Source organism: Lissotriton vulgaris, chromosome 3_1 (genome assembly GCF_964263255.1).
Source record: "Lissotriton vulgaris chromosome 3_1, aLisVul1.2, whole genome shotgun sequence".
Classification (NCBI taxonomy): domain Eukaryota; kingdom Metazoa; phylum Chordata; class Amphibia; order Caudata; family Salamandridae; genus Lissotriton; species Lissotriton vulgaris.
Genome location: NC_141689.1, coordinates 986,717,015 through 986,742,392, shown reverse-complemented (window position 1 = coordinate 986,742,392; position 25,378 = coordinate 986,717,015). Strand labels below are relative to the sequence as shown.

Here is a 25,378-nt window from a genome sequence, read left to right as displayed (position 1 = left end):
ATTTATACACTTACTATGGCACTGTGACCAGATCCAAGAATACTGGCGTAAAATCCATACGGTTATGAGTGAAGTGTTGGAGATAGAAATTAGACCGGAGGCACCTAGATGCCTCCTTAACATCTGGCAGCCTACCGACCTCAACACTTACGCTACAAAATGGGTCACGCTTGGTTGCATGATCGCCAAAAGAAACATTGCACAGCTCTGGGGAGCCCCTCACCCACCCACGATTGTAGCCTGGAAGCAAGATTTAGACTGGTGCATGCTGAGAGAGAAAACCGTTTATGTGGCTCGGGGTTGTCCCCGCAAATGGTCTAAGGTCTGGGCCCCCTGGAACGCATACCGGGGTGATATGTGTACACCTCCCCAAGAAGCTGATGAAGATTACCCCCCATCCCCGTGAATTTCCATGAATCATATTGCTGTATTGTGTGTAACCTGATTTACTGTAACCCACAATTGATTCTGTGACTTGTACCAATATGTCGAATGTTTAATAACATTTTTTTTTAATAAAAAGAAATTCTGGGTGCATAAGGACTAGACTTTGGATTGGCTTCAATGGAGTAGCTGTTGTGCCGTTATTGATAGTTGCACCCTCCAATTGGAGTAGATTTATTTTCCATGCTGGCAAAATACATTGATACCTAAACTTTTCTTTAAATGAGAGAATGCCACTTCCACAGGCCATATTTACAACAAGGGGTGGTGAGGGACAGAGTCTCTGAATTAAGCAGAAAGCTCTCACCCAGTCAAGAGATCAGGGCTGGATCCAACACCGTTTTTTAGCTCACTGCACCATCCCAGTTTCAGAACCTGGCTGTATGCAAATTAGTCTGTTCCTGTCCCAGTGCGTGATGGGAACAGGGCAAACCAAACTACAAAAGCCAATTCTTACACTGGGAAGGAAACAAGCTCCCGGGGACCGGTTTCTGGCATTACAGCCGTCTTCGGCCCGGTTTGCTTGAATCCTGATGGTGCAATGAGCAAGGGTCTCACATCTGAGAATACCCTTCCACGCTTAGGGTGGACAAAAATATTTACAACAAGGGGTGGTGAGGGACAGAGTCTCTGAATTAAGCAGAAAGCTCTCACCCAGTCAAGAGATCAGGGCTAGATCCAACACCGTTTTTTAGCTCACTGCACCATCCCAGTTTCAGAACCTGGCTGTATGCAAATTAGTCTGTTCCTGTCCCAGTGCATGATGGGAACAGGGCAAACCAAACTACAAAAGCCAATTCTTACACTGGGAAGGAAACAAGCTCCCGGGGACCGGTTTCTGGCATTACAGCCGTCTTCGGCCCGGTTTGCTTGAATCCTGATGGTGCAATGAGCAAGGGTCTCACATCTGAGAATACCCTTCCACGCTTAGGGTGGACAAAAATATTTACAACAAGGGGTGGTGAGGGACAGACCCAGTCAAGAGATTAGGGCTAGATCCAACACCGTTTTTTAGCTCACTGCACCATCCCAGTTTCAGAACCTGGCTGTATGCAAATTAGTCTGTTCCTGTCCCAGTGCATGATGGGAACAGGGCAAACCAAACTACAAAAGCCAATTCTTACACTGGGAAGGAAACAAGCTCCCGGGGACCGGTTTCTGGCATTACAGCCGTCTTCGGCCCGGTTTGCTTGAATCCTGATGGTGCAATGAGCAAGGGTCTCACATCTGAGAATATCCTTCCACGCTTAGGGTGGACAAAAATATTTACAACAAGGGGTGGTGAGGGACAGAGTCTCTGAATTAAGCAGAAAGCTCTCACCCAGTCAAGAGATCAGGGCTAGATCCAACACTGTTTTTTAGCTCACTGCACCATCCCAGTTTCAGAACCTGGCTGTATGCAAATTAGTCTGTTCCTGTCCCAGTGCATGATGGGAACAGGGCAAACCAAACTACAAAAGCCAATTCTTACACTGGGAAGGAAACAAGATCCCGGGGACCGGTTTCTGGCATTACAGCCGTCTTCGGCCCGGTTTGCTTGAATCCTGATGGTGCAATGAATCTGCATGAACATAGAAGAGGGATAAACATGTCATACAATCATAGGCAAAGAACACCCCCTCCGCCCAGGGCCCTAATTTTAACGAAATGAAGTTTGAATTATACCTGCTGGATGTACGTCATGACACTATTGCAATGTTGCGTTCAGCTGACCATAATGCCTTTGACTTGCCTGGCATGGTGAGTAAAAAAACAGCCTACCAAGCCCCTTGACCATTCAGAGTACCAAAAGCTTGAGATGCAATTAAGTAGTGTGTCTGTGGATATTTTTAAAACATTTTTTATAATTCTTTTTATTAAACAGTTCAGGTAGATTGGTCATTGTATACAGTAAATCATTAATTACAGCTGTGTCACAGATTCGCAAATCAAGCAGTTATTTCGTACATTCTCAGTGGGGTAGAACAGGATTGTAGTTGTATGTATGTATATATATATATATATATATATATATATATATATATATATATCAAGGTGTCAATGTGGGGGCTCACATATACTACCACAATAAATATAAATTTAGTCCAGAGCGCTATCCTTTTTGGGGACAACCACCTGCTACATATACCGTTTTCTCCCGTACCATACACCAGTCCATATCTTTCTTCCAGGCGTTCAGTGTTGGCGGTGTTGTTGCTCCCCACAGATGGGCGCTATTAGGCTTAGATACCATCTGGCCAAGCGTTGTCCAGAGTTTGCCCTTGGTGTTCAAGTCCGTGGGCTCCTAAACGGTCAGGAGACACATTTTGGCTCCAAGCCGAATTTCCACCCCCCATACTTCACTCATACATTCATGAACGTTACCCCAATAGGTGCAGATTAGTGGACATTCCCAGATAATGTGTAGAAAGGACCCTTCTAGGCCGCAATGCCTTTTACACAGCCCTCTTCGCTCCTGCCCATCAGTACCAGTCTAGGACCGGAGAGATAAACCCGATGTAAGATCTTTAATTGGATCAGCCTCAGTTTTGCTGAAATGGCGACCTCCTTCGGTGAGGAGAATACTTCCTGCCATTCCTCATCGTCCAATTCCAGGCCGCCCCGCCCCCATTTCTCCCTCCCTCAATGATGTTAGAGGATCCGGAGTGTTGTGTATTAGCTTTTTGTATTTGAGGGAGATAGCTTTTTCCGGCAGGTATCCATCGGGCAGTCTGTCTTCTAGAGGAGGGACCCCCCAGGATGTTAGCTTGGAGGGAGTGTCTGACCTGCATGTATCTAAAGTATTCCGATCCGGCTAACTCATGTGTCTGCTGTAGCGAAGCAAATGAGACCATTCCGCTTTGCCCCCATAGGTCCCCAATTCGGGAGAGTCCTATTAGGTCCCAGTTGTCAAACCCCTTAGTTCGACCCAGTGTACCCAGGCATTCGGAGTCCCATAGTGGAGTGGCAAGTGTGAGTTTTTTGGCCCACCCTAGGCTGCGGTTTGCCGTGTGCCAGAGCTGAACTGAATGGTGTCTGAGTCCTGTCAGGGAATGTTTGTTGGGTCTGGAATAAAGCGCCCTTGTGAAGCTACTGCCTGGGAGTACCCATTTGTCCATCTTGTAACCCGGGTCGTCCCCACTGTGGTAAGTGCACTGGTTTATGGCTGAGAGGTGTGCCGCCCAGTAATATTTTTTTATATCCGGGAGTGCTATACCTCCATCTTACCATCCTAACGTCAGTTTGTGGAGTGATATACGCGGTTTACTGTCTCACAGTAGGCCTCTTTGAGTAGTTTCGATGTCTTCAAAAAATCCCGGTGGATCTGGGTCTGGGAAGTTCTGGAGGGCGTAAAGGAAACTGGGCAATGCCATCATTTTAAAGAGGGCTGCCCGTCCCAGTAATGAAAGTGGCTGTGTCTCGCTTGAACTTCTGTAGGGGTGGGAGGAGATTTCCTTCATAGCAGATCTTAGCATCTGTTATGATACCTAGGTATTTGAATCCGTCCGTTACTGTTTGAATTGGTCAGTCTTTAGGTACTGTGGGGGGGTCACCGTGCAAAATGTATAACACGATTAGCTCCAGTTAATTCTATAACCAGAGTTTCTCCCGAAACATGTGAAAATATCTAGGACCACCCTGAGTGACTTCCGAGGGGAGGCAAGATATAGGAGGATGTCGTCTGCGTATAATGAGGTTCGATCTTCCCATTCTTTGGCCCATCTAAATCCCCTGATGAAAGGATCGCTCCGTATCCAGCCTGCAAGCGGTTCGAGGGAAAGAGCAATAAAGTAGGGGCGAGAGGGGACACCCCTGCTGCATCCCCCTGCCGAGAGCAATATGTTTTGAGATTTTGTTGTTTACTACCACCTGTGCCAATGGTTCTGTGTAAAGGAGCCGCCCTAATCCAATAAAATTGGGTCCGAAGCCCAACTTTTTAAGGACAGCCATCAGATATGCCCATTTGAGTGTGTCGAACGCTATTGTTGCGTCTAACGATACCACAATGGCGTCTTCTTGGATGGTGGCATGACGCCCTAATACTCCATGAAGTCTTCGCAAATGAACTGCAGTGTTTTGATGTGGCATAAAGCCCGATTGGTCGGGGTGAACTAGTTTGTCTATTACTTGCCTTTTGCCAGTAGCTTTGCAAGTATTTTGGGCTCCGCATTTAATAAGGAAATGGGTCTATATGAGGTACATTCGTCTTTTGGTTTCCCTGCTTTAGGTATGGCCACTAGTGTGGCAATACGTTTGTCCTGTGGGAGTATTACTATCTTCGAACATGTTTTTCAGATAGGGGGCCAGTTTGTAGGGCTTGAGTTTGTATAGCTCAATGGGCCGACCGTTTGGGCCCAAGGCTTTCCTGGCCGTAGATCTCTGATCACCGTAGCTAGCTCGTCATTGGTAAGTGCACTTTCTAATGTCTCTCTTTTGGAGTTGATGAGGACGGCCAATGGGATGTCTGCAAGCAGTGTGGAGGAGTCCTCCTCCGGAAGTTCCGAACCACTCTGGTACACTTGTGCGAAGTGTGTGACAAACTTGTGTACTATATCGTGGGGTTCCGTCAACACAGTACCCGCACTGCCTTTAAGCTATGGCACTAGCCTCTTCGCCCTTTCTCTTTTGTCTAACCAGGCAATTAGTTTGCCCGCTTTATCTCCTTGGTCGTATAGGCATCCCTCCCTGTCTCTCGCTATGGTTTTGGCAGCTTCCGTTGCCAGTGCTTTGTACTCTGCTTCCTTGACCTGCATTCTGTGGAGAGCAGCTTGGTCGTCACCGTCTTTGCTGCCTCCTCGAAGCAAAGGAGGTCATGTTCGATAGTAACCATCTGTTTATTTTTTACCTTGCGCAGCCCAGCTATGGCTGAGAGGGTGTGTCCCCTGATTACTGTTTTAAACGCTTCCCATAGGGTAGTAGGGTAGACAACTGTGCCTTCGTTTTCTTGGAAATATTGATCAAAGGTGTGGGTGAGCGCAGCTTTGATTTCTCGGTTGCGGTGATACCATGGGTTGATGGGTGCTACACAGCCTACCCTTTTTCCCCAATGGTTAGGTGGACCCACAGTGGGGGAATGATCAGAAATGTCCCTTGCCAGGTGCTTGATTTCTTGCGTGATCATATTTTGTTGTATAGGTTTGAGGATGTAGTCTATTCTAGAGAATGTGTGATGAGACCCCGAGAAGAAAGTGTATTGTTGGAGGTCAGGATGGCGCATTCTCCAGAGATCCGTGAGGCCAAAAGCCTCAATGAAGTTGGAGAGCCAATTGTGCCCAGTGCTAATGTCTCGGGGCGGGTGTCGGTCGAGCATGCCCGATACAACTGCATTAAAATATCCACCCAGTATGAGTTGCCCCTAAGGAAGGGAGAGTACGAATGTCCATAGATCCTTATATGATTGTGTTTGGTGACCTGGTGGCATGTATACCACTAGTAGCGTAAGGGTTTGCCCTTCCCAGTGTCCCGAGACCGCCGCGTAGCGCCCCAGTGGGTTTGTCCAGGTGTGTTTGATGCTGAGCGGGAAGGTACGTTTGAGTAGGAAGCCTACCCCTCGAGAGCCGGAAGTGAAGCCAGCGTGTGCCACCAGTGTGTATCCCCATCTATTTAGTGCCTTACAGTTGTTACCGATTAGGTGTGTCTCTTGGAGTAATGCGACATTCGGGGAGTGGCGCTTTATGTGTTGGGGGCACTATGCTTCTTTTCACCTTGTCCCCCAGCCCGTTGACGTTCCAACTGATGAGTTTTAGACTCTTATCCCACTGCATATTCACTTTTACAAAGAAAAGATCTGTCAAACCCGCGAGTCACGTAACACAACCAAATCATGAAATGTCATTTCCTGCATGACGAATAATCACCCCATCCCTTCACAACTTTAATGAAAGAAAATTACAGTAAGACTGAAAATATAACCCCCCCGATGCCAAACCCCCTCCCTGCTGCCCTGCCACATAGGTTTAAAACTACCCACATCCCCAACTAGCAGAGTGCCTATCACCCTGGGAACAAGTAAACGGTTATGAGGGAATATGAGCTAGTATCAACTCTGGCCGCCAGGCGCCTACCCCCACCCTTCGAGAAAGATGTCAGGTTGAGGACCCCAGACTCTTGCCGAACCAGCGCCTCATGACATATCCCCCGCCCACCTTCTCATAGGAAAGTTTTATCCATTACAGTTTGTTGAGGCAGATCCATGAGTCCAACACCACAAATTTCGGTTTGCTTTGTCTATTTGAGCCACTAGTGTCCTCGGGCTACTGGACCTCGATCTTCAGGAACACTGACTCCGCCTGTCTATGTCTGATCGGCCATCCGCCGAGCCCGGTGAATGAATGCGGGTTTCTCTCCAGTTGTCGCCTGTGGTCACCGCTGTTCTCTGCATGGCCACGCTGTCCAACTAATCCTGCACCTCCGGTGGAGTCGTGAAAAAAAGTGTTTTTCCGTCTGCTATGATTTTGAGCTTTGCGGGGAAAAAGATCATGTATTTGATTCCTCTTTCTCTGAGCACTTTCTTGACCCCGTCGAAGGAACGCCATTCCTGTTGGACCTTAAGCGTGAAGTCAGGGAAGAATCGGACTATTGCATTTTCGTTTTGTAGGTCTCCTTGTGTTCGAGCTGCCTGTAGGATTGCGTCACGGTCCGTATAGATGTGAATTTTTGCGATTATAGTGCTGGGGCTGCCCCAGGTTTGGGCCTGGGACTTGGGGCCCGGTGTGCCCACTCAATTGTGAATAAGGAGGAAAGCCGTTTCGGTTTAAGGTATTTGAGGATTAAGTCCTCCAGGAAGAGGTCCATACTCGGGCCCCTCTAAGCCCTCTGGCACCCCGACCACTCTTATGTTGTTTCGGCGGGCTCTCCCCTCCTGATCTTCGAGGCTTAGAGCCATCTGGCGGTGCTGGTGAACTAGTCGCTGTACCTGCTCCTTGAGCTTTTTCGTGGAGGTTTGAAGCTCCAGAACGTTCGCTTCGTTGACCTTGACTCTGTCTGAGGTTTTATTCATATCGGCTCTCAGCAGGTTCATTTCGATTGAAACGTTGTCGATTTTAGTTTCGAGTGTGGCACCCAGCACCTGGATGGCCACCATTATGGATGGAAGAGATGGCTCGGCGTCTCCAGTTTGTCCACCCTGGCTCCCTCTTCTATGGGGGCTTGTTTTGGGACCTCATATTTATCAAGCTTATTCGTTTGCACTACTTTGCTGCCCTTGGGCTTCATTGTGAGGGCGCATAGTTCCGCCCCGCTCAGCGGAGGTATAGTGTCTCTAGTCCGAGTATGCTGTGTTTTCCCTATAAGTATCTCAATATGTCCCAGCTGGGTGAGCGAGTGCTGGTCGTGTCGCTGATCCCAGCTGTGCAGCTCCGATTTTGCGTTAGAGCGTGAGCCACAATCAGCCCCTCTTATCCAGTGTCCCGCAGTGCTGAGAGCGGCTTCCAGGGATTCGATGATGCGTGCCTCTGCTCCCCCAGGGTGGCTGTCGAGACTCGGGCAGGCTCCCGGTGCAGAAGGTAACCGGTTGCCAGGCGTTGCCGAGGGAGACGTGGAGCGAGTGAACGAGAGGGCAGCGCCAGTAAAGTCATGGCAGAATGGGCCTCCGTGCAGAGTGAGCTGGGAGGCGGCCGAGGGGTTTACTTCCAGACCGCGCACGGCCTTACCTGGCAGTCGTGGCAGCGTCTCAGTGTTACGGAGCAGTCCCAAAACGTCCTTCCACGGGCCCGATTTTGTAGCGATCTGGTCCGGTGTCATTTCGCAAATGCTGTGATTATGTCTGGGTCACTCCTGCCGGATAATAATGGATTTTAAGGGTTTTAAGGGTTCAGACCCGGCAGAGCTCTACCTTCAGGCGGCCATCTTCCTTGGCACCAGGCCACGCCCACCCCCGTGGATATTTTTTCTCATCAGGAAAGGTTACGTCCTGTGTTTAGATGTAGCTTGCGAACAATATGTTTCAACTGAGCATGTTTAGAATAACACAAACATTTGTTTCAGATGAAAAGAACATCTATTCTTCCATTTCTTAAACTGTATTAATAATTACAAAATATGATAATTAATTATTTATTATCTAGGAACAACTTTGTGAAAGGGGCTGGGAATAAAACTTTACGTTATCGCTCTGTGATCAAGGTTTGCCTCAGTCTTGAGCGAAAGGTCACATTTGGTTCATAATCTTCTCTGTTACCACTCAAGAAGGCTGTTAATTTTTACAATATCAGTTTATCATTGAAATACTGTAACTGAGAAGGCTAAAGCCAAACATGAAATTTTTGCAAATAAATTTGTGTTTTCAGTGGATATTTATAGATTTCTGCCCTTTTTGACATGTATGGTTTTGTTTTCAGTGTTGCTTCATGCAGACACAATAGATTTCAGTAACCGTTCTCTTTCCCCTTTATCTTTATTTGAAGATATCCAGAGAGTGGTGTTATAGAAATGTCTTCCCGCAACCTTCGCCCACGAGCAAGAACTATTCTGAAATGGAGTGAACTCAAAGTGGGAGATGTTGTGATGGCGAACTACAATGCTGAGAGTCCAGAGGAGAGAGGATTCTGGTATGATGCCCAAATAACAGCTTTGAACGTATTCTCGAGGACTAACAAAGAGGTGCATGCCAGAATTTTCCTGAGGTAAGGTTGTTTTCTCTGTTTAATATTGAGATTTGTTGTTTTACTTCTTTCCTAATGTAATAAAATTCTAAAGTATTTTATTATCATCCATATCACTTTAATTGGAGTTCATTTCAGGAAATGTACAAATGTCTAAAAAAGCTAATTGTGTACTAGCCAAAACACTGTCAAAATAAAGTATTGGTAAAATGTTATATTTGAAGCATAAATGTTTTTTTTTTTTAAGTTAATGAAAGCAGGCCTGCGGCAAATGCTAATCACTTATGACTAATTAGAAAGCAGAGAAGGATATAAGCAATATATTTTTTCTGAAGGTGAAAAGATTATCCCTCACTTTAACAGCAATGCTGAGGATCAGTTAATCAAACTGAAGATGCCTCTTCACACTGAAGGGGGACTTTTAGAATTGTTGGAGCTGGAGCAAAGTTGTTAATCAGCCTTGTCTCCACCTTGCCATATTTGTGTTTTTCCCGCTTCATTTAGAGTTATAGGAAGTGCTAGGTTTAAACTGTTAGAGTCTCTGCTTACTCAGCAGGCATAAACTTGTGACCTGGCAGGGCCGTCAGGTTAAAATTAAAGTTACCCAGACCTGTCTAAAGTGGCTACCATCACTAGTTTTCCCTGTCCGGGACCACTGTGCAAGGCATGGTGGTCCTGGGCAGGAAATATTCGCAATGGCCCCCACATACAGGGAGAAAACTCCCTGTGCATTAGGCCACTGCTCTTTGTTTTCAAGAAAACAAGCTCCCGCTTTGTGAATTTGTTTCCTGAAACAAAAATAGCTAACTTGTGTAGCAAACAGGGCTCCTACTCAGAAGAGTTGAATGCCTTCAGTGGAAACGCCACACCAGCTGAACTGAATGCCAAACGATCCTCACCTGCCTGATATGGATCTCTGTACTTCACTAGGGGAGTTGAATAGATGACCTCCACTGACGTGGCAACCAGTGGCCACCTTCCTGGGTCTAAATGACACAGTGTGTCTCTATTGAAACTTTACAAGTATCTGGAGGGAATGTAGAGATGACTACAACATGCAGGTAAGTGAGTATATAATTTACTGGAGTAAGCAAGACTGTGTCCTCTCTTGTCCAGTCCTCCTCCAACTGCTGCCCCAGAACAGATGTTACGTTCTATGCTCCTCGTCCTCTTTTTGGAATACACAGTAAGTATTGGCTTATAGGCTATAGCGGCTTTAATGGCGAGCATGAGCGAAAAGCTAATTTCAGTGGACCCTAGTGATAAAACAATCTGATCAAGACTTCTAGCTGCAGATTCCTTACCATTGAATTTTCCCAGACGTCAGACTGGATCCAGAAACTTTTGCTGAGCAATAGCCCTTGCGGGTGGCATTAGGTGGCTCCATTGGGCTCCGCGTGACGTCGGCGTTGGGTATAATGTCGCAGTGCCTACAAAGCCGCCACACAGACGCGTGGACGTCAGTTCTTTTTTTCCCACGCCAGTCAAGCGCCGATCTAAGAAGAGCTACCCCTCTGCTGCTTTTTGGCAGGATTTTTCTCAAGTTTTGTCGAAATTTTGGGGAATCCCACTTCGTGTGCGAGGGATGTCTTTGAGGAATGCAATTTCAAATCATGCAGGACTTGTTCCTGCATGATGTTGGTTACCGATTCCCCACTGCGCTGCATATGTCTTTAATGTCTTGAGCGCGACCACGATACAAAGTTGTGTTCGGATTGTCAGGGAAGAGGCACAAGAAGAAGAAGTCCAAGTGGACTTTGTCTTCCCCTCAACTGGCATCCGTCCTCAAGAGAGGTAAGGAGCACCAACGCTCTAGGTCCGGTTCTGCGGAGCCGAAGCCAGAGTTGACTTTGTGCCTCCCCCTCCTTCTGGGAGCCGGAGCGATTCCTGCTCAAATAAAGAGTTTTTACAAGGCCTTTTGCTGCGTATTTGAGCGTAACGACCCCGCTGGCGAGCCTTTGGCCCCAGGAGGTCAGAAGGGCCCCATTGGGTTCGACACAGTTGGCACTTGCCACATGGCCTCACGGATCAGATCCCGGATCCGGTTCGACGCTTGTCGTGCCAATGCGACCTTCCCCGGCATCTAACACGAAGTTGATGCCTGTGACGTCACCAATGCCCGTCGGTAGCTCAAGCCTCATACTCATCCCTGATGACACTGAGCTGGAACGGCACCAACCACCGCTGATTCTGACATCGACAGAAGCCAGAGGTTCTATGTTGTCGCCTGAGTACTTTGAAGATGTGCTAGGCCTAGGAGAGGAATTGTAGGGGTCTGGGGACCCTATTGAAACTCAGGAAGAGAATTTGGACTAGTATGGGGAGCTTGGGGAGGCCAGTGGTATGGATACTCGCCCAGATAATGACATGCTCTCTCCTCCTATGGTGGCTACGGAGGAGGGGGTGTCCTATGCCATGGTGGTAAATAGGGAAGCAGAGGTCCTCTGACTGGAGCTGCCCTCGGTGCAGGTTGGGACTTAGCTCCTGACTGAGGTGCTTCAACCTGGGGCTTCCACTTCTACTTCCGAACCCCTGTTGCCCTTTAATAAGGCAGTTACGGACGTCCTTCTAGGAACTTGGTCCAAACCTAGCACAGGGGCTCCTGTGAATAGGACTATTGCACGCCGCCATCGCCCAGCTCTGGTCGACCCAAAGTTCCACTTTGCACTCGAAACTAAAATCGACCCAAAGTTCTGTAGTAGGGGATCTCTGTGTATAGTCATAATCTAGTGAATAGTCCCGCCCATGTGCGTGGACCCCGGAGCAATCAAAAATAATCTCTTAAAGTGTCGAAAAAATGCAGAACTGCACAGACACTTAAGAGAGAATTTAAAGACAGATAATGCAGCCTATAACCAGGCCACACTGTCCAGTACTTCAACTAGAAATTCCACCAAACAAATCCACACACAGCAAAGCCTGTCCAGATTTCCCTTGCCTCAGCAGCAAAAACCCTCTGGAATGATAGAGAGGAGGACATGGACAGACAAGCCCCATAGGCTGCCATTATGTGGCTCAAAACAGGATACTGTGCCATTAAGGTCCTGAGATGCCACACCTGACTTCATACCACTGGCTTCTCTGGCGATGTCCAAGCCAATTTGATGGACATGCCCTTTGATGAAACCAGCCTTCTTGGGGAACAGGCAGACTCTGCCTGGTCAGGTTCAAGGACTCTCGTGCTACGGCCAGATCATTGGGCCTTTCCTCCACTCCTCCTGGCCAGTTTTCCTTTCACCATTTTCGTGGCTACGGAAGCGGTTTCCAGCCGCGTCAGCCCTATCCCAGCCACCTTCCCTCACAGACTTCCCAAGCCATGCGTAGACGTGGACGCAGTGCATTCCGATCTCGGAATGGAGGCCAAAAGTAGTCTACCACACTGCCCCCAGCAGCCGCAGCCTCCAAGCACTTCTAGGCTGATTCTGCAGGACCACACTACTCCTGTTGGTGGGAGAATTCATCATAATCTCCCCCACTGTAGATTCAGAACATTGGACAAGTGAGTCCTTCAGATCGTCAAGGAGGGCTATTCTCTACCTTTCCTTTCTTTTCCTCCTGCCAACTCAGGAACGGCGGACGGAGGATCATTTAAAGTTGCTCCAAGAGAACGCCCAGTGTCAGCAGTACTGCATGCTGGAGTTTCCAAGGCGACTATGGCTCTGCAACACTTCTGCAAGTGGTGCTCAGGCCTGTTGTACGCCTTTCTGCCAATACCACTCCTACCCAGGGTTCTGAAGAAGAACAGGAGCGACCGGGCCCAATTCATTCTAGTGGCTCCAGACAGGGCAAGGAGAGTCTGGTATTCAGAGCTTCTGAGTATGAGTCTGGTAGAGAGTCTATCTAGCTGCAGATTCCTTACAGCCTCACCCATGCCTCCCCGTTTTGCGGACTAATATTGTAGGGCTAGGGTTGTTCCCCTTTTCAGGGCCCTAGTTTTGCAAACGACTACTTCAGTTACTTCGTGGCTCTGCCCTTCTGGCGTGGAAAGTACGGAAAGTACCGACGTCTGCGCACCTTAGTGGTGCCTATATAGGTACTGCAACGTCATAACCGACGCCGACGATGTCACGCGGAGCCGAATGGAGCCACCCCATGCCGCGTGCAAGGGGTATTGCTTAGCCAATGTTTCCGGATCCAGCCTGACGCCTGGGGAATTCAAAGGTAAGGAATTTGCAGCTGGAGTCTCTACCAGATAATGCGTTACCAAAGGTAAACACTCTTACACTACCGTATGACACATCATAAATAAATATCCTTTTAAAAGAACCGTCTTAAAATACAGTTAAAATCTTCCTAATATATTCAAAGCAGCTACGTAGAAACTGATTTTTAACAGTACCGATCTACAGTTATACCATTTCATAAAGTCTTATTGCACTGAATAGCCCATATCGCCTTAGATGTCCTATTTACACCAGTGTAGGTTAATCTACAATTAAATTTGTACAACCTAATTAAAGTGCAACGTGCCTGACAGGGATCCTCTGTTATAATAGTCATGGATTAAACACACCCAATGAGTTCATGTAATCATTTACAAAACTAATTATAAAAGAAGAAATCCATGATTTTTGCATATCATCAGCCTGGTTGGCCATGGTAAAAAAACAAAGTAAGTATTAATTTGACATTCCGTTTATAATAAACTTCTAATGTACCACATTTCAGCAAACTTAAAATCACCTTGTAACACAGTCCTAAAATACACTTTAAACTGGTTCAAAGTTTAAAAAGAAGAGATTATTCCATAGTAACCCAGCCTATATCGATTCCGCCCACTTTCTTCATTAAGGATTATAAAGCTTATTCCCCATGAATCCAACAACTCAAGCGTTTATATGAAGGAAAACCATTACTATCGGTGTGTCTCATTCCTCTCAGTAGGAGCGTGGGTAAATAGCCTAATAGACATCGTAAATCATTATTATACACATTTAGCTAGTTTACCATCCGCTACCTCAATAAACCTTAAAAACTTGCAAGTAAATGATAAATATTCTTCCCTTAAGCCAACAATTACTGCTTGAAGACATGTGCGAATGGCATATTCATTAAAACCCTCTCTTGGCAGGCTTCTGTGTTCACCCAATAAAGCTGGACAACTATATGACAGACGTCTTCTGTGTAATAAGTACAAAGGCAACATGATGTTGAGCTGCCCAGCCTTTTCCAAACTGGCAAATTGCTTCGAAATTGGAAATTGCCTAACCGGAGTCTCATAAACTTAAGTTTTGCTTTTAGACCGTTCAAACCCCCTAGATAATTCTGTGGTTTTAGATGGCGGTATGATGCAATTACCATCCAAGCGTGAGATCTTTTCGCTAGGGCCTCTCTATCCATCAATGATGACACTTTTTTGCTGATTCCGTTAACCACTCTATCAAATGCGACTTGTGAGAAGGATGAAACCCATAATTGTTCTGCACCAAAAGTAGTCAAGGACAGATTAAAATATTCACGGGTTACCATATTTCTAGTGTACCTTATAGCCTGCCATACGGTTGTCATCAAAGTGGAGTTGTTGTCCTTTTTTGGTCTCAGCCTGCATAGGCTGCGCTTGCGCAGTCTCGCCGACGAGATCTTATGTTTCTTAGTGTGGGGCTTAAACCCGCCCCTCTTCTCCATTGGCTGGCTTCCTAAACGAAGGCCAGCCATTGGAGGAGTATACTTTTAATGTGATTTTTTATTAAAAAAGCCATGTACGTGATTATGTGTGAACTTTTATGGATAATGAAATATCCGAATAAATATTATTGACTTGACTTGGAGGAGTATCCTCTATCTCAGGCAGAGGAGGACTTCATATCAAGTCAGAAATACTGCTTTCCTTGTGCAAGTAATTGTTGCCCCTCTTTATTTTTATAGTGTTTTTTCTTCTGCTCTGCCCCTTGTTTCCTATTGTCTCAGTTTCCCCACATGAGTGCTGTCCTCTTTTTAGAATACTGCCATAGTGCTTCAAACCAACAGCCAACTCCACTGAACTGTTGTGGAGTTGTATAGTAGACCCAGAGAAAGTGGAATGGAGGAAGGGAGATAAACAGTGATACTGTGTATCATCACACTTCTACTGACTTTAATATGCACTACCAGAGTGATACCTAAAAAAGCAATACTGATGTTTTAACTTGTATTGTTGCTTGTACTATAGCGGTTAAGACTTTGTATTTCCACTGTCTATTAGAATTTGAAACTCTGACTTTCTTCTGAGCTGAAATATAACTCAGCTTTGAAATATTAACCGATAAACCATCAGGATTACAATAGACTTATTAATCAATATGAGCTACTTTCAAAATTAGGAAATAACTTTTTATGCTTGGTTTGCAGTGCAATTGAGTTGATAGATTAGCTTAATTTCTGAAGAACTGTTGCATCAAGGATATGATCATGCTATCTTGCGAATAAAGTACATGGAAGCCTTGTTATACAAGATTTAACTTTTTTTGTGGTGGAGTGCTCAGTAATCAAGCTTGTCTATGGACACTGTCTTCTTGATGGAAATCTGGTGGTTTTCTTCACCTTGAAGCACCCAGATCCTCTATGTTTAATTTAATTACTGTATCGATTTGTTTTTGTTTTGTTACTACTGCACGCATGGTTTGTGTGCGCCTTTTTACTCAGCTACCATTTCAAAAATATTGCACTTCCCTGGGGGGCAGGAGGAGGAGCACATCAGCCACAGCGCATATAGCGTTTTGTTCTCTCCCTCAGGGTGGAAAGCAGAGTTTGTTGGCAGGGGGCAGGACCACAAACCTCACAAGCTAACACTTCCAGGTGGCGGCGTAAGGAGGAGCACGCCAGCCCTAGCGCATATAGTGATCGATTTTATCCTGCAGCGCTGGATGCTATGTTTGCTATCAAGGTAGTGACCTACAACGCTCATAAGCCAGCAATTGCAGGAGGCGGAGCACATCTGCTCCAGTGCATATAGTGCTTTGTTTTGTACTTTAACGCAGGACTCGCCCGGGTACTTCCATGTTCAAAAGAGGTTGGGCTGGGCCACCCCTCTTGGCTCTGGGAGTTTACCATTAAGGACATAAAAGGTAACCACGTTTCAATCACCGGCACATGTTTTGCTGTTTTGTAGCCAGATTACACAAAATTTGGAAGATAAAAGCTAGCACTCCATGCGGCTATAATGACCCTTCAGCTCTATTGAAAGAGTCTAGAACTACTTATTTGTCCTCATTGATGGGGGCGATACAATCTGGAATATGTTTGGTATAGAGAACAAATTTGATGCTGCTTAAAGACATTCCTCTTTATCAACTGTTGATATTCATGCAGTACTAAGGTGTGGTAATTTGAAGGGTACCAGCTCCTCTGCTGTCTTTGATTGTGGGTTCAATACAACCAAATCCACCAACGGAGGAAGCCATATGGGAAAGTCTGGCTTTGGGTCTAGTAGCAACTTTGTGTTGTACAACAATCTTCCCCTGGTTTTTCGGTTGCTCCTATAGCTACAACTGGGTGGCTCCCACTCGAAAGGAAACGAAAGAAGCTACCAGCAACCTCTGTGGCAAAGTGAGCAGAGAAACCAGTTCAGAGCCAAGTCGGGCTAAGAAAGGGGGACCTCACAAATGGCCAAAAGAAAAGGCCTCTTAGTTGAACTGCGGGTACCATGAGCTCCACTAATTTGTCAATGCAAGGAGAAAAAAAATAAGATCATCTCCCAAGTAGTCTGAATAGCTTAGAGGAGTAGCTCAAAAATATTTGCACCATAATGTTGGAGGAACTAAATGACCTGGAATTGAAAATAGAAAAAGGTCTGAAAATATTTCCTTAGGAAATGAGCCTGTGCTAGTAAATCCAATTGTGTTTCACATGCCGGTAGCCAAGTTCCAGAGGTTCAAATGATAAATTGTCTACTGCCTAGTCTTTTTTTTTTTCAATTGTACAGAGCTTTATTTGCAAAATATAACTGCAGTAAGTAAGAGCCTCTTTCAAAGTCAAGAGGCTTGTAAGTCTGGATTCACCTTCATACATCTTCCTCTCCTTTGTCACTGATCTATGCAGTCTATTAACATTTGTAAATACAGTGTAATTTATGCAAGCATATATTATTCCCATTTAGTGGTGAAAGACAGCTGTAAGTCTGAAAATCTTCTTTGGAAATGTCCCCAAGCCTTCTCCAAAGGCAAAGGTGCCCCAGTATTGGAACTTTCATAGATTCCCATAGCTTGTATCATTCCCCGTTGTCGGAATGGGAGTCTCGGTAACAAAATAACATAACAGTAGGTACAAAAGAGAAAGAAAAAGGCCTAGTCCGTATTCCCTTTTGTAGCATATCCACCTCTTTTTGCAAAAGAGACCAAAACTAAGCAACAGCCAATCAGAACAGCCTCACCCCATAGAACCCTCCTGAGAGAACCTCAGAGCCTCAGATTTTCTATCGCACGTTGTGCTAAGGGAGTCTCCATTGAGCTTTGCTCATTTCAACTCTATTTGAGGATTTTTTTTCAGCTTTTGTTCTTCAGGATTGTTAGGTGTTTCATCTAGAAATATCTGACAAGGAGAAGAAAGCCCTTTTGAAGGCTTTTTCCACCTGTGGCAAGAAAAGGCTGTATGTGGAAGACGGGCATAAGGACTGCATTTATTGCCTGTATCCAGATCATAAGGCTGGGAACTGCAAGATCTGCTGCACTTTCTCTTTGAAGACCCTCCGGGACAGTGAGGGTCGCCTCCTCACTTGGCTCCAGAAATTAAAGTCAAGGAAGGAAACTCTGTCAAGTGACAGTGAGGACTCTTCATCTACAGCCTCATCTAGAAGGTCAGTCAAAGGGGTAGGGCTTCCCCTTCACCTACTTCAGAGCGTCCAGTTAAGGCCTTAAAAAAGCCCTCCGTGAGTCTGAGAGCCGGAGTCCTAGTAAATCTCCTCACCTCGGTGTAAAGGAGAGGGAAGGGCTATCTACAGCTACAGCAGTGGTGGAGGCTGCTAAGACGTTTAAGAAGCCCTCTTCTCTGTCATCTGAGAAGTCTGAGAAGGGTTCCAAGTCATTGACGACGCTGCAGAAGACTCCGTCGACGAAGGCTTCTAAATCGCAGGTGGGAAAAGTTACACCGTCGACTGGCTCGTCGACGGTGCAGTCGTCGACTGGAGCGTTGACGAAGGTTACAGCGACGTCGACGAAGGTATCAACGACGACAGCGACGACTATGAGGATGTCGTCGACGAGAGGTTCGATGACGACGACGACGGCAGGAGCGTCGACGGTCTCGTCTACGGCAGTGTTGACGACACCAATCGCGTCGTCGACGATTCAACCGTCGACGATAGTTCTTCCGTCCACGACCTCGTCGACGAGTTTTTCTCTGACAACACCATCGTCGACGGTACCGGAGAGGATTACTATTTCCATGAAAAGGATAACACCTGACATGACATCTCCAAAGAGGGTTACCCCCTTGCCTCCCGCACTGTTACTAGAGGAAGAAGTGGATTCTGATGGGATCATCAGGACTCTTTTGGCTATGCACATAATCCTTCTCAGTTTTTGGTGAAGTACCAAGAGACTGATTCTGAGGGCGAGTATCTTCATGAATGCTCTTACCAGCAGTCTTATCGACGTCAAGAGAGCGCAGGCCAGGAGATGGTGTCAGTTCCTTCTTCCCTCTTGGCAGATCTCCTTGGCATATTATAAGGGCAGGTTTTCTCAGGCTCCGCCTCCTGTTCCCTCTGTCCCGCAAGCACAGGCTATACCTGCTCCCACGGCTTCAATACTGGTTTCTCCGGAAATGCCATCCCAGGTGTTTTCTCAGCCACAGACACCTCTTCCAAGTATACCTCCAGTGATCCAGGACGTTCATGATGATTCCTCGGATGGGGATCAGGATGAAGATAACGGGCCTAACCAAGGTTTGGAAAGGGATGATTACGTGATCCCGGACCCAGCGTCTCCTAGTCCGGACCCAGTGGACTCTCCCCTGGTGGATATTGGAGGTTTTCACAAGCTGATGGAGAGAGCATCTAGTAGGTTCAAGCTACCTATGCCTTCTGTACAAACAGAGTTCTTCCTCTATGATTTTAAGGAACCCTATAGGAAGGTGACCCGGTTAATACCTATTGTTAGCCATGTCTGGTAGGAGGGTCTAAAGGCAATAAAAAACCCAGCTACGGTAATTCCAGTTTTGCCACGCCGGAGAAGAAGCACAAGGCCCCTGAGGATGGTCCGGCGTCTTTAACTGAACAGCCGAAACAGGACTCTGTAATATCACAAGCGGCACAGAGGAAGTCTTGTAATCCTTCAGCACCCCTGACAACTCCTCCTGATAAAGAGAGCAGGCGCCTTGATAATGCGGGGAAGAGATTCTCCTCTATGGCAAGTCTTCTGGTGCGAGCGGCAAATGCATTGGCGATCCTTGGCAGGTATGAGCGCCAATTATGGTGTGATCTATCACCATATTTGGACCAACTTCCCCAGGAGTCCAAGGGGGAGGCCAAGAAGATACTGCAGGAAGGGCTAGCGACATTGGCAGAGGTGATACTGTGCCATGGATATTGCCACTACGGCTTTCCGTTCGCTGGCTGGCGCAGCGGTTCTTCAGGGCGACACGGTTCAGGCCGGAGGTCCAAAACAAGATCCTGGACCTCCCTTTTGATGGTTAGGCATTGTTTGGCAAGCACATCCATGATGCTGTCCAAGAGATAAAAAAGGATACGGAGACGGCTAGGTCTCTTGGTACTCTTCAGTATCGGAAGGCTCCTTTCAGGGGAGCCAGAGGAAGGAGTACTACTTCATAAAGAGGTTCGTACCAACAACAACGGTACTCTTCTTATGGATCAACGTCTCAATCGTATCGACAACCGTACCGGCAAAAACAAGGCCAACCTAGTCTTTCTCTAGGTCCATGGCTAGAGTAAAGCAGAATCGCCAGAGACGTGATTCTTCCAAGAGACAATAGCGGCGTTCTGGCTCTGACTGCTGTACCCACCTCCCCAACAACATCTGTGGGAGGCAGGGTGTCTCAATACCTCCACAACTGGAAACGGATAACATCAGACCGTTGGGTGCTCAACATCATTCAAGAGGGCCATACATTAGAGTTTACTCAAATACCACCTTCCAAGCCCCCTGCTGCCATTCCTTCGAAACATCTGCGTCTCTTGCAGCTTGAAGTTCATCAGATGCTCTTCAAGGGAGCTGTGGAGCTGGTTCCCTTATCTCAAAGAAGGGAAGGATTCTATTCCAGGTTCTTCCTGGTAAAGAAGACGCTGGAGAAGTGGCGCCCAATTTTAGATCTCAGGGAGCTAAACACCTATCTAATTTCTCAATCCTTTCGGATGGTTTTGCTCCAGGATATCTTACGTCTCCTCAATCCAGGAGATTTCATGGCCACTTGTGATCGCGAAGATGCATATTTTCACATACCCATTCACCCAGCTCACAGGAGGTTTCTTCGATTCACAGTAGCCAAGAGCCACTTCCAATTAGGGTTTTACCCTTCGAGCTTCACTCTGCCCCGAGGATCTTTACCAAGGTGCTGGCACCGGTGGCAGCTTTCCTAAGAAAACAACATTTTCAGGTCTTCCCATACATGGACGACTGGTTCCTGAAGGCCCTGTCCAGGGGGGCTGCATAGAAAACAGTCAAGGCATGTACGAACCTATTCAGAAACCTGGGTCTCACTCTCAACAGGGAGAGACGTCGTCTCTCCTCCCTTCCAGGACAGCACGTTTCCTAGGAGCTATCTTGGACACGATTCTCGGCAAGGCCTTTCTATCCCTCGAAAGGCAGGAAAAACTGAAATCCATGGAGCATTTGTTGAGAAAAAGAAAGTGTCTTTCAGTATCCCTTCTAGGAGTGATTTCTTCATGCATTCCTCTGATACCCCACTGCAGATTGTGGATGGGATCTCTTCAGGAACAGCTAGATAGGCAGTGGCGACAAGTTCACGGCTCATTCGACGACAAGGTGGTGATTAATACGGCAATCAGAACAGCAGCCTTGTGGTGGACGAAGGAAGAAAACCTATCCCAAGGTCTATCCTTCGTAAGCAATCCAGCTCCTCAGGTGGTAACGACAGATGCCTCGCTGGAGGGCTGGGGTGCGGTGCTTCAGGATCTTCATGTCAGCGGGTATTGGTTGCCCCAGCACCGTCATTTTCACATCAACCTCCTGGAGCTCAGAGCAATCCGGCTGGCGCTATAGGTGTTTCTTCCACGACTCCAAAGGTCGGCGGTTCTCGTCCGCACGGACAACACCACGGCCATGCACTATATAAACAAGGAAGGGGGTACCAGATCTCTTCCGTTATCTCAAGAAGCCCAAAAAATTTGGGAGTGGGCGATCTTACACGGAATATCGCTACGAGCAGAACACCTACCAGGAGTACTAAACGAAAAGGCGGACAGACTCAGCAGGCTGTCGTCAGTCAGCCACGAATGGGAACTGAACCAGACGATCTTGGAGGAGATTTTTCATTGGTGGGGCAAAACCTCAATAGATCTTTGTCACCCCGATCAACAGAAAATGCCAGTTTTACGCAAGCAGGTTACACCATCAAGGGTCGCTGGAGAATGCGCTTTCGGTAGCTTGGTCAAGAGAATTTGTGTACGCCTTTCCCCCCATTCCGGTGATTCCAAGGCTACTCAAAAAGATCAAGGCGGGGCCGTGCAAGATGATCCTAATAGCTCCTGCTTGGCCGAGGCAGTTCTGGTTCCCGGAGCTGCACATCCTTTTTTCTGGCTCCTCCACTTCCTTTTCGGGTAATTCCGGATCTTATCACGATGTCCTACGGTCAAATTTGGCATCCGGATCCTAGTTCCTTACACCTGACAACATGGCTCCTGATTAGCGAGAGTTCATAAACCTTCACTTCTCGGATGAGATAAGAGAGGTTCTGTCTCAAGCTAGAGCCCCTTCCACTAACAAGACTCCCAGTTTGAAATGGAAAAGATTTTGCATCTGGTGCCAGAAGAAGAGTGTTGATTCTTTCTCTTCTCAGCCTCATCAGGTTCTTCCTTATTTCCTGTCCTTGGCTAAGGCAGGATTGGCTCATTCATCCATAAAAGTTCAATTGGCAGCAATTTCTCGCTACAGGCGCACTGCATCTGGACCTTCTCTCTGGTTATCCAGAATTGTCAAGCAGTTTCTCAAGGGCCTGTTTCGAGTCTCTCCCCCGGTGAGGCCTCCGCCTCCCACATGGCATTTGAATTTGGCACTCACCCAGCTGATGAAGAATGCCTTTGAACCGATTCATCTGGCAGACATGAAATTTCTTTTGTGGAAACTAGCACTTCTTCTTGCTCTCACATTGGCAAGACGCATTGGGGAATTGCAGGCTCTTACAATAAAGGAACCTTTTCTCCAGTTCAAAAGAAATACTGTGATTCTAAGGATTAATCCGAGGTTCATACCAAAAGTACCTTCAGACTTTCATCTCAATGAACCAGTGATTCTCAAGTCTTTCTTTCCTTATCCTTCCACGCCAGCGAAAGGTCACTACATTCACTGGATATACAGCGGTGCTTAAAATTTTATCTGGATCGCACCAAGGGATTTCGTAAATCTTCTCAATTATTAATCGCATTTAGTGCTCATCGCAAGGGCCTTCTCCTGTCAAAGCAGGGTATTGCTGGATGGATCTCCAATGCCATTCTGTACTGTCACTCTGCAGCGGGTAAACCTCTAGAAGGCAAAGTTAGAGCACACTCCACAAGATCCGTGGCTTCCTCTACGGCTCTTTGCGGTAGTGCAGATCAAAGACATTTGCAGAGCTGTGATTTGGAGCAGCACGCGCACCTTCACGAAGCATTACTGCCTGGAATCCTTGGCACATGAGGACACGGCTGTGGGCCAGGCAGTCCTATTTATTTCTTATGAAAGTATGGATACTGAGGTATTTCAATATCTCTGTCACAAAATGTGCTTTATTGCTTACTGCTGACTACTCTGATACAAACTATGGGAATCTATGAAAGTTCCAATCCTGGGGCAAGATAACAAGTTACTTACCTGTAACTTTGGTTCCCCAGTATTGGTAACTTTCATAGATTCCCATGCGCCCACCCTCCTCCCCTGGGTAAGCTCAGCCTTCGCAGATGTGGTTACTGTTACACAACGGGTACGAAAATCTGAGGCTTTGAGGTTCTCTCAGGAGGGTTCTAAGGGGTGAGGCTGTTCTGATTGGCTGTTGCTTAGTTTTGGTCTCTTTTGTAAAAAGAGGTAGATATGCTACAAAAGGGAATGAGGCCTAGGCCTTTTTAGGTCTCGTGACCTACAATGCGCGCAAGCGCATTGAGGGAACGAGAATTCAAATGGCCAAAATCATCATCAAACCAAGTGCTTTCAAACGCGGTTTTCATGAAGTTCACGTGAATCACGTGATTAAACATGCACGCGCATCGGCAGCATTTCTCCAGCACAAGGCTCGCAAAAGGCTCTCCTCCCTCCCCACATCAAAGGCATCATTCACCCTCCCACAGGCTTCCCCAGCGCTGCCCCGTCCCCTGCTTCACGGCCAGGCCATCTGTTCCCTGCCAGACCTCTCACACCTCCGTCACAGCATGCCTGTGTACTTCGAAGGCTTATCACTTCACACGGCCGCAGGCCGTGCAACCAGAGCACTTCAGTTGGTGCGCAGCCCCCCTCCCAGCACTGCCTTGTTACTCTCGGCAGCCGTGACTCCCTAAACACTTTTTATATTTAATTAGCAGCAGCAGCATTTCTCCTGCGCCAGGCCACATCAAAGGCTCTGTGCCACTTTCACCCACACAGCACCACTTTCAGACACGCAACGCCACTCACACCCACGCAAGCCCCCTATCACCCACGCAACACCAAACTCACCCACGCAACACCACTCACCCAAGCAACACCACTCACACACGCAACGCAACTCATCCACGCAACCCCACTCATCCACGCAACCCCACTCATCCACGCAACCCCACTCATCCACGCAACGCCACTCATCCACGCAACGCCACTCACACATGCAACGCCACTTACCCACGCAACACCACTCACCCACGCAACGCCACTCACTCACTCACCCACGCAACGCCACTCATCCACGCAATGCCCTCATCCATGCAACGCCACTCATCCATGCAACGCCACTCATCCATGCAACGCCACTCATCCACGCAACACCACTCATCCACGCAACACCACTCATCCACGCAACGCCACTCATCCACGCAACGCCACTCATCCACGCAACGCCACTCATCCACGCAACGCCACTCACCCAAGCAACACCACTCACCCAAGCAACACCACTCATCCACGCAACCCCACTCATCCACGCAACCCCACTCATCCACGCAACCCCACTCATCCACGCAACGCCACTCATCCACGCAACGCCACTCATCCACGCAACGCCACTCACACATGCAACGCCACTTACCCACGCAACACCACTCACCCACGCAACACCACTCACCCACGCAACGCCACTCACTCACCCACGCAACGCCACTCATCCACGCAATGCCCTCATCCATGCAACGCCACTCACCCACGCAACGCCACTCACCCACGCAACGCCACTCACCCACGCAACGCCACTCACCCACGCAACACCACTCATCCACGCAACGCCACTCATCCACGCAACGCCACTCATCCACGCAACGCCACTCATCCACGCAACGCCACTCATCCACGCAACGCCACTCACCCACGCAACGCCACTCACCCACGCAACGCCACTCACCCACGCAACGCCACTCACCCACGCAACGCCACTCACCCACGCAACACCACTCACCCACGCAACACCACTCACCCACGCAACGCCACTCACCCACGCAACGCCACTCACACCCACGCAGTGCCACTTTTACCCACACAGCACCACTCACACATGCAACGCCACTCACACATGCAACGCCACTCACACATGCAACGCCACTCACACATGCAACGCAACTCACCCACGCAACGCAACTCACCCACGCAACGCCACTCACCCACGCAACACCACTCACCCACGCAACACCACTCACCCACGCAACGCCACTCACCCACGCAACGCCACTCACCCACGCAACGCCACTCACCCATGCAACGCCGCTCACCCATGCAACGCCGCTCACCCATGCAACGCCACTCACACATGCAACGCCACTCACACATGCAACGCCACTCACACATGCAACGCCACTCACACATGCAACGCCACTCACACATGCAAGGCCACTCACACATGCAAGGCCACTCACACATGCAAGGCCACTCACACATGCAACTCCACTCACACATGCAACGCCACTCACACATGCAATGCCACTCACACATGCAACGCCACTCACCCACGCAACGCCACTCACCCACGCAACGCCACTCACCCACGCAACGCCACTCACCCACGCAACGCCACTCACCCATGCAACGCCACTCACT

General features: G+C 47.8%; 1 protein-coding gene across 1 annotated transcript in view; it reads left to right on the top strand.

Moving 5' to 3' along the window:
* The window catches only part of UHRF2 (ubiquitin like with PHD and ring finger domains 2), a 616,766-nt gene that overhangs the window by 196,907 nt on the left and 394,481 nt on the right, over positions 1–25,378 (top strand). Inside the window, exon 4 of the mRNA XM_086961356.1 lies at positions 8,829–9,047. Coding sequence (XP_086817482.1) covers positions 8,829–9,047 — 219 coding nt within the window. The remainder of the gene's footprint in view (positions 1–8,828; positions 9,048–25,378) is intronic.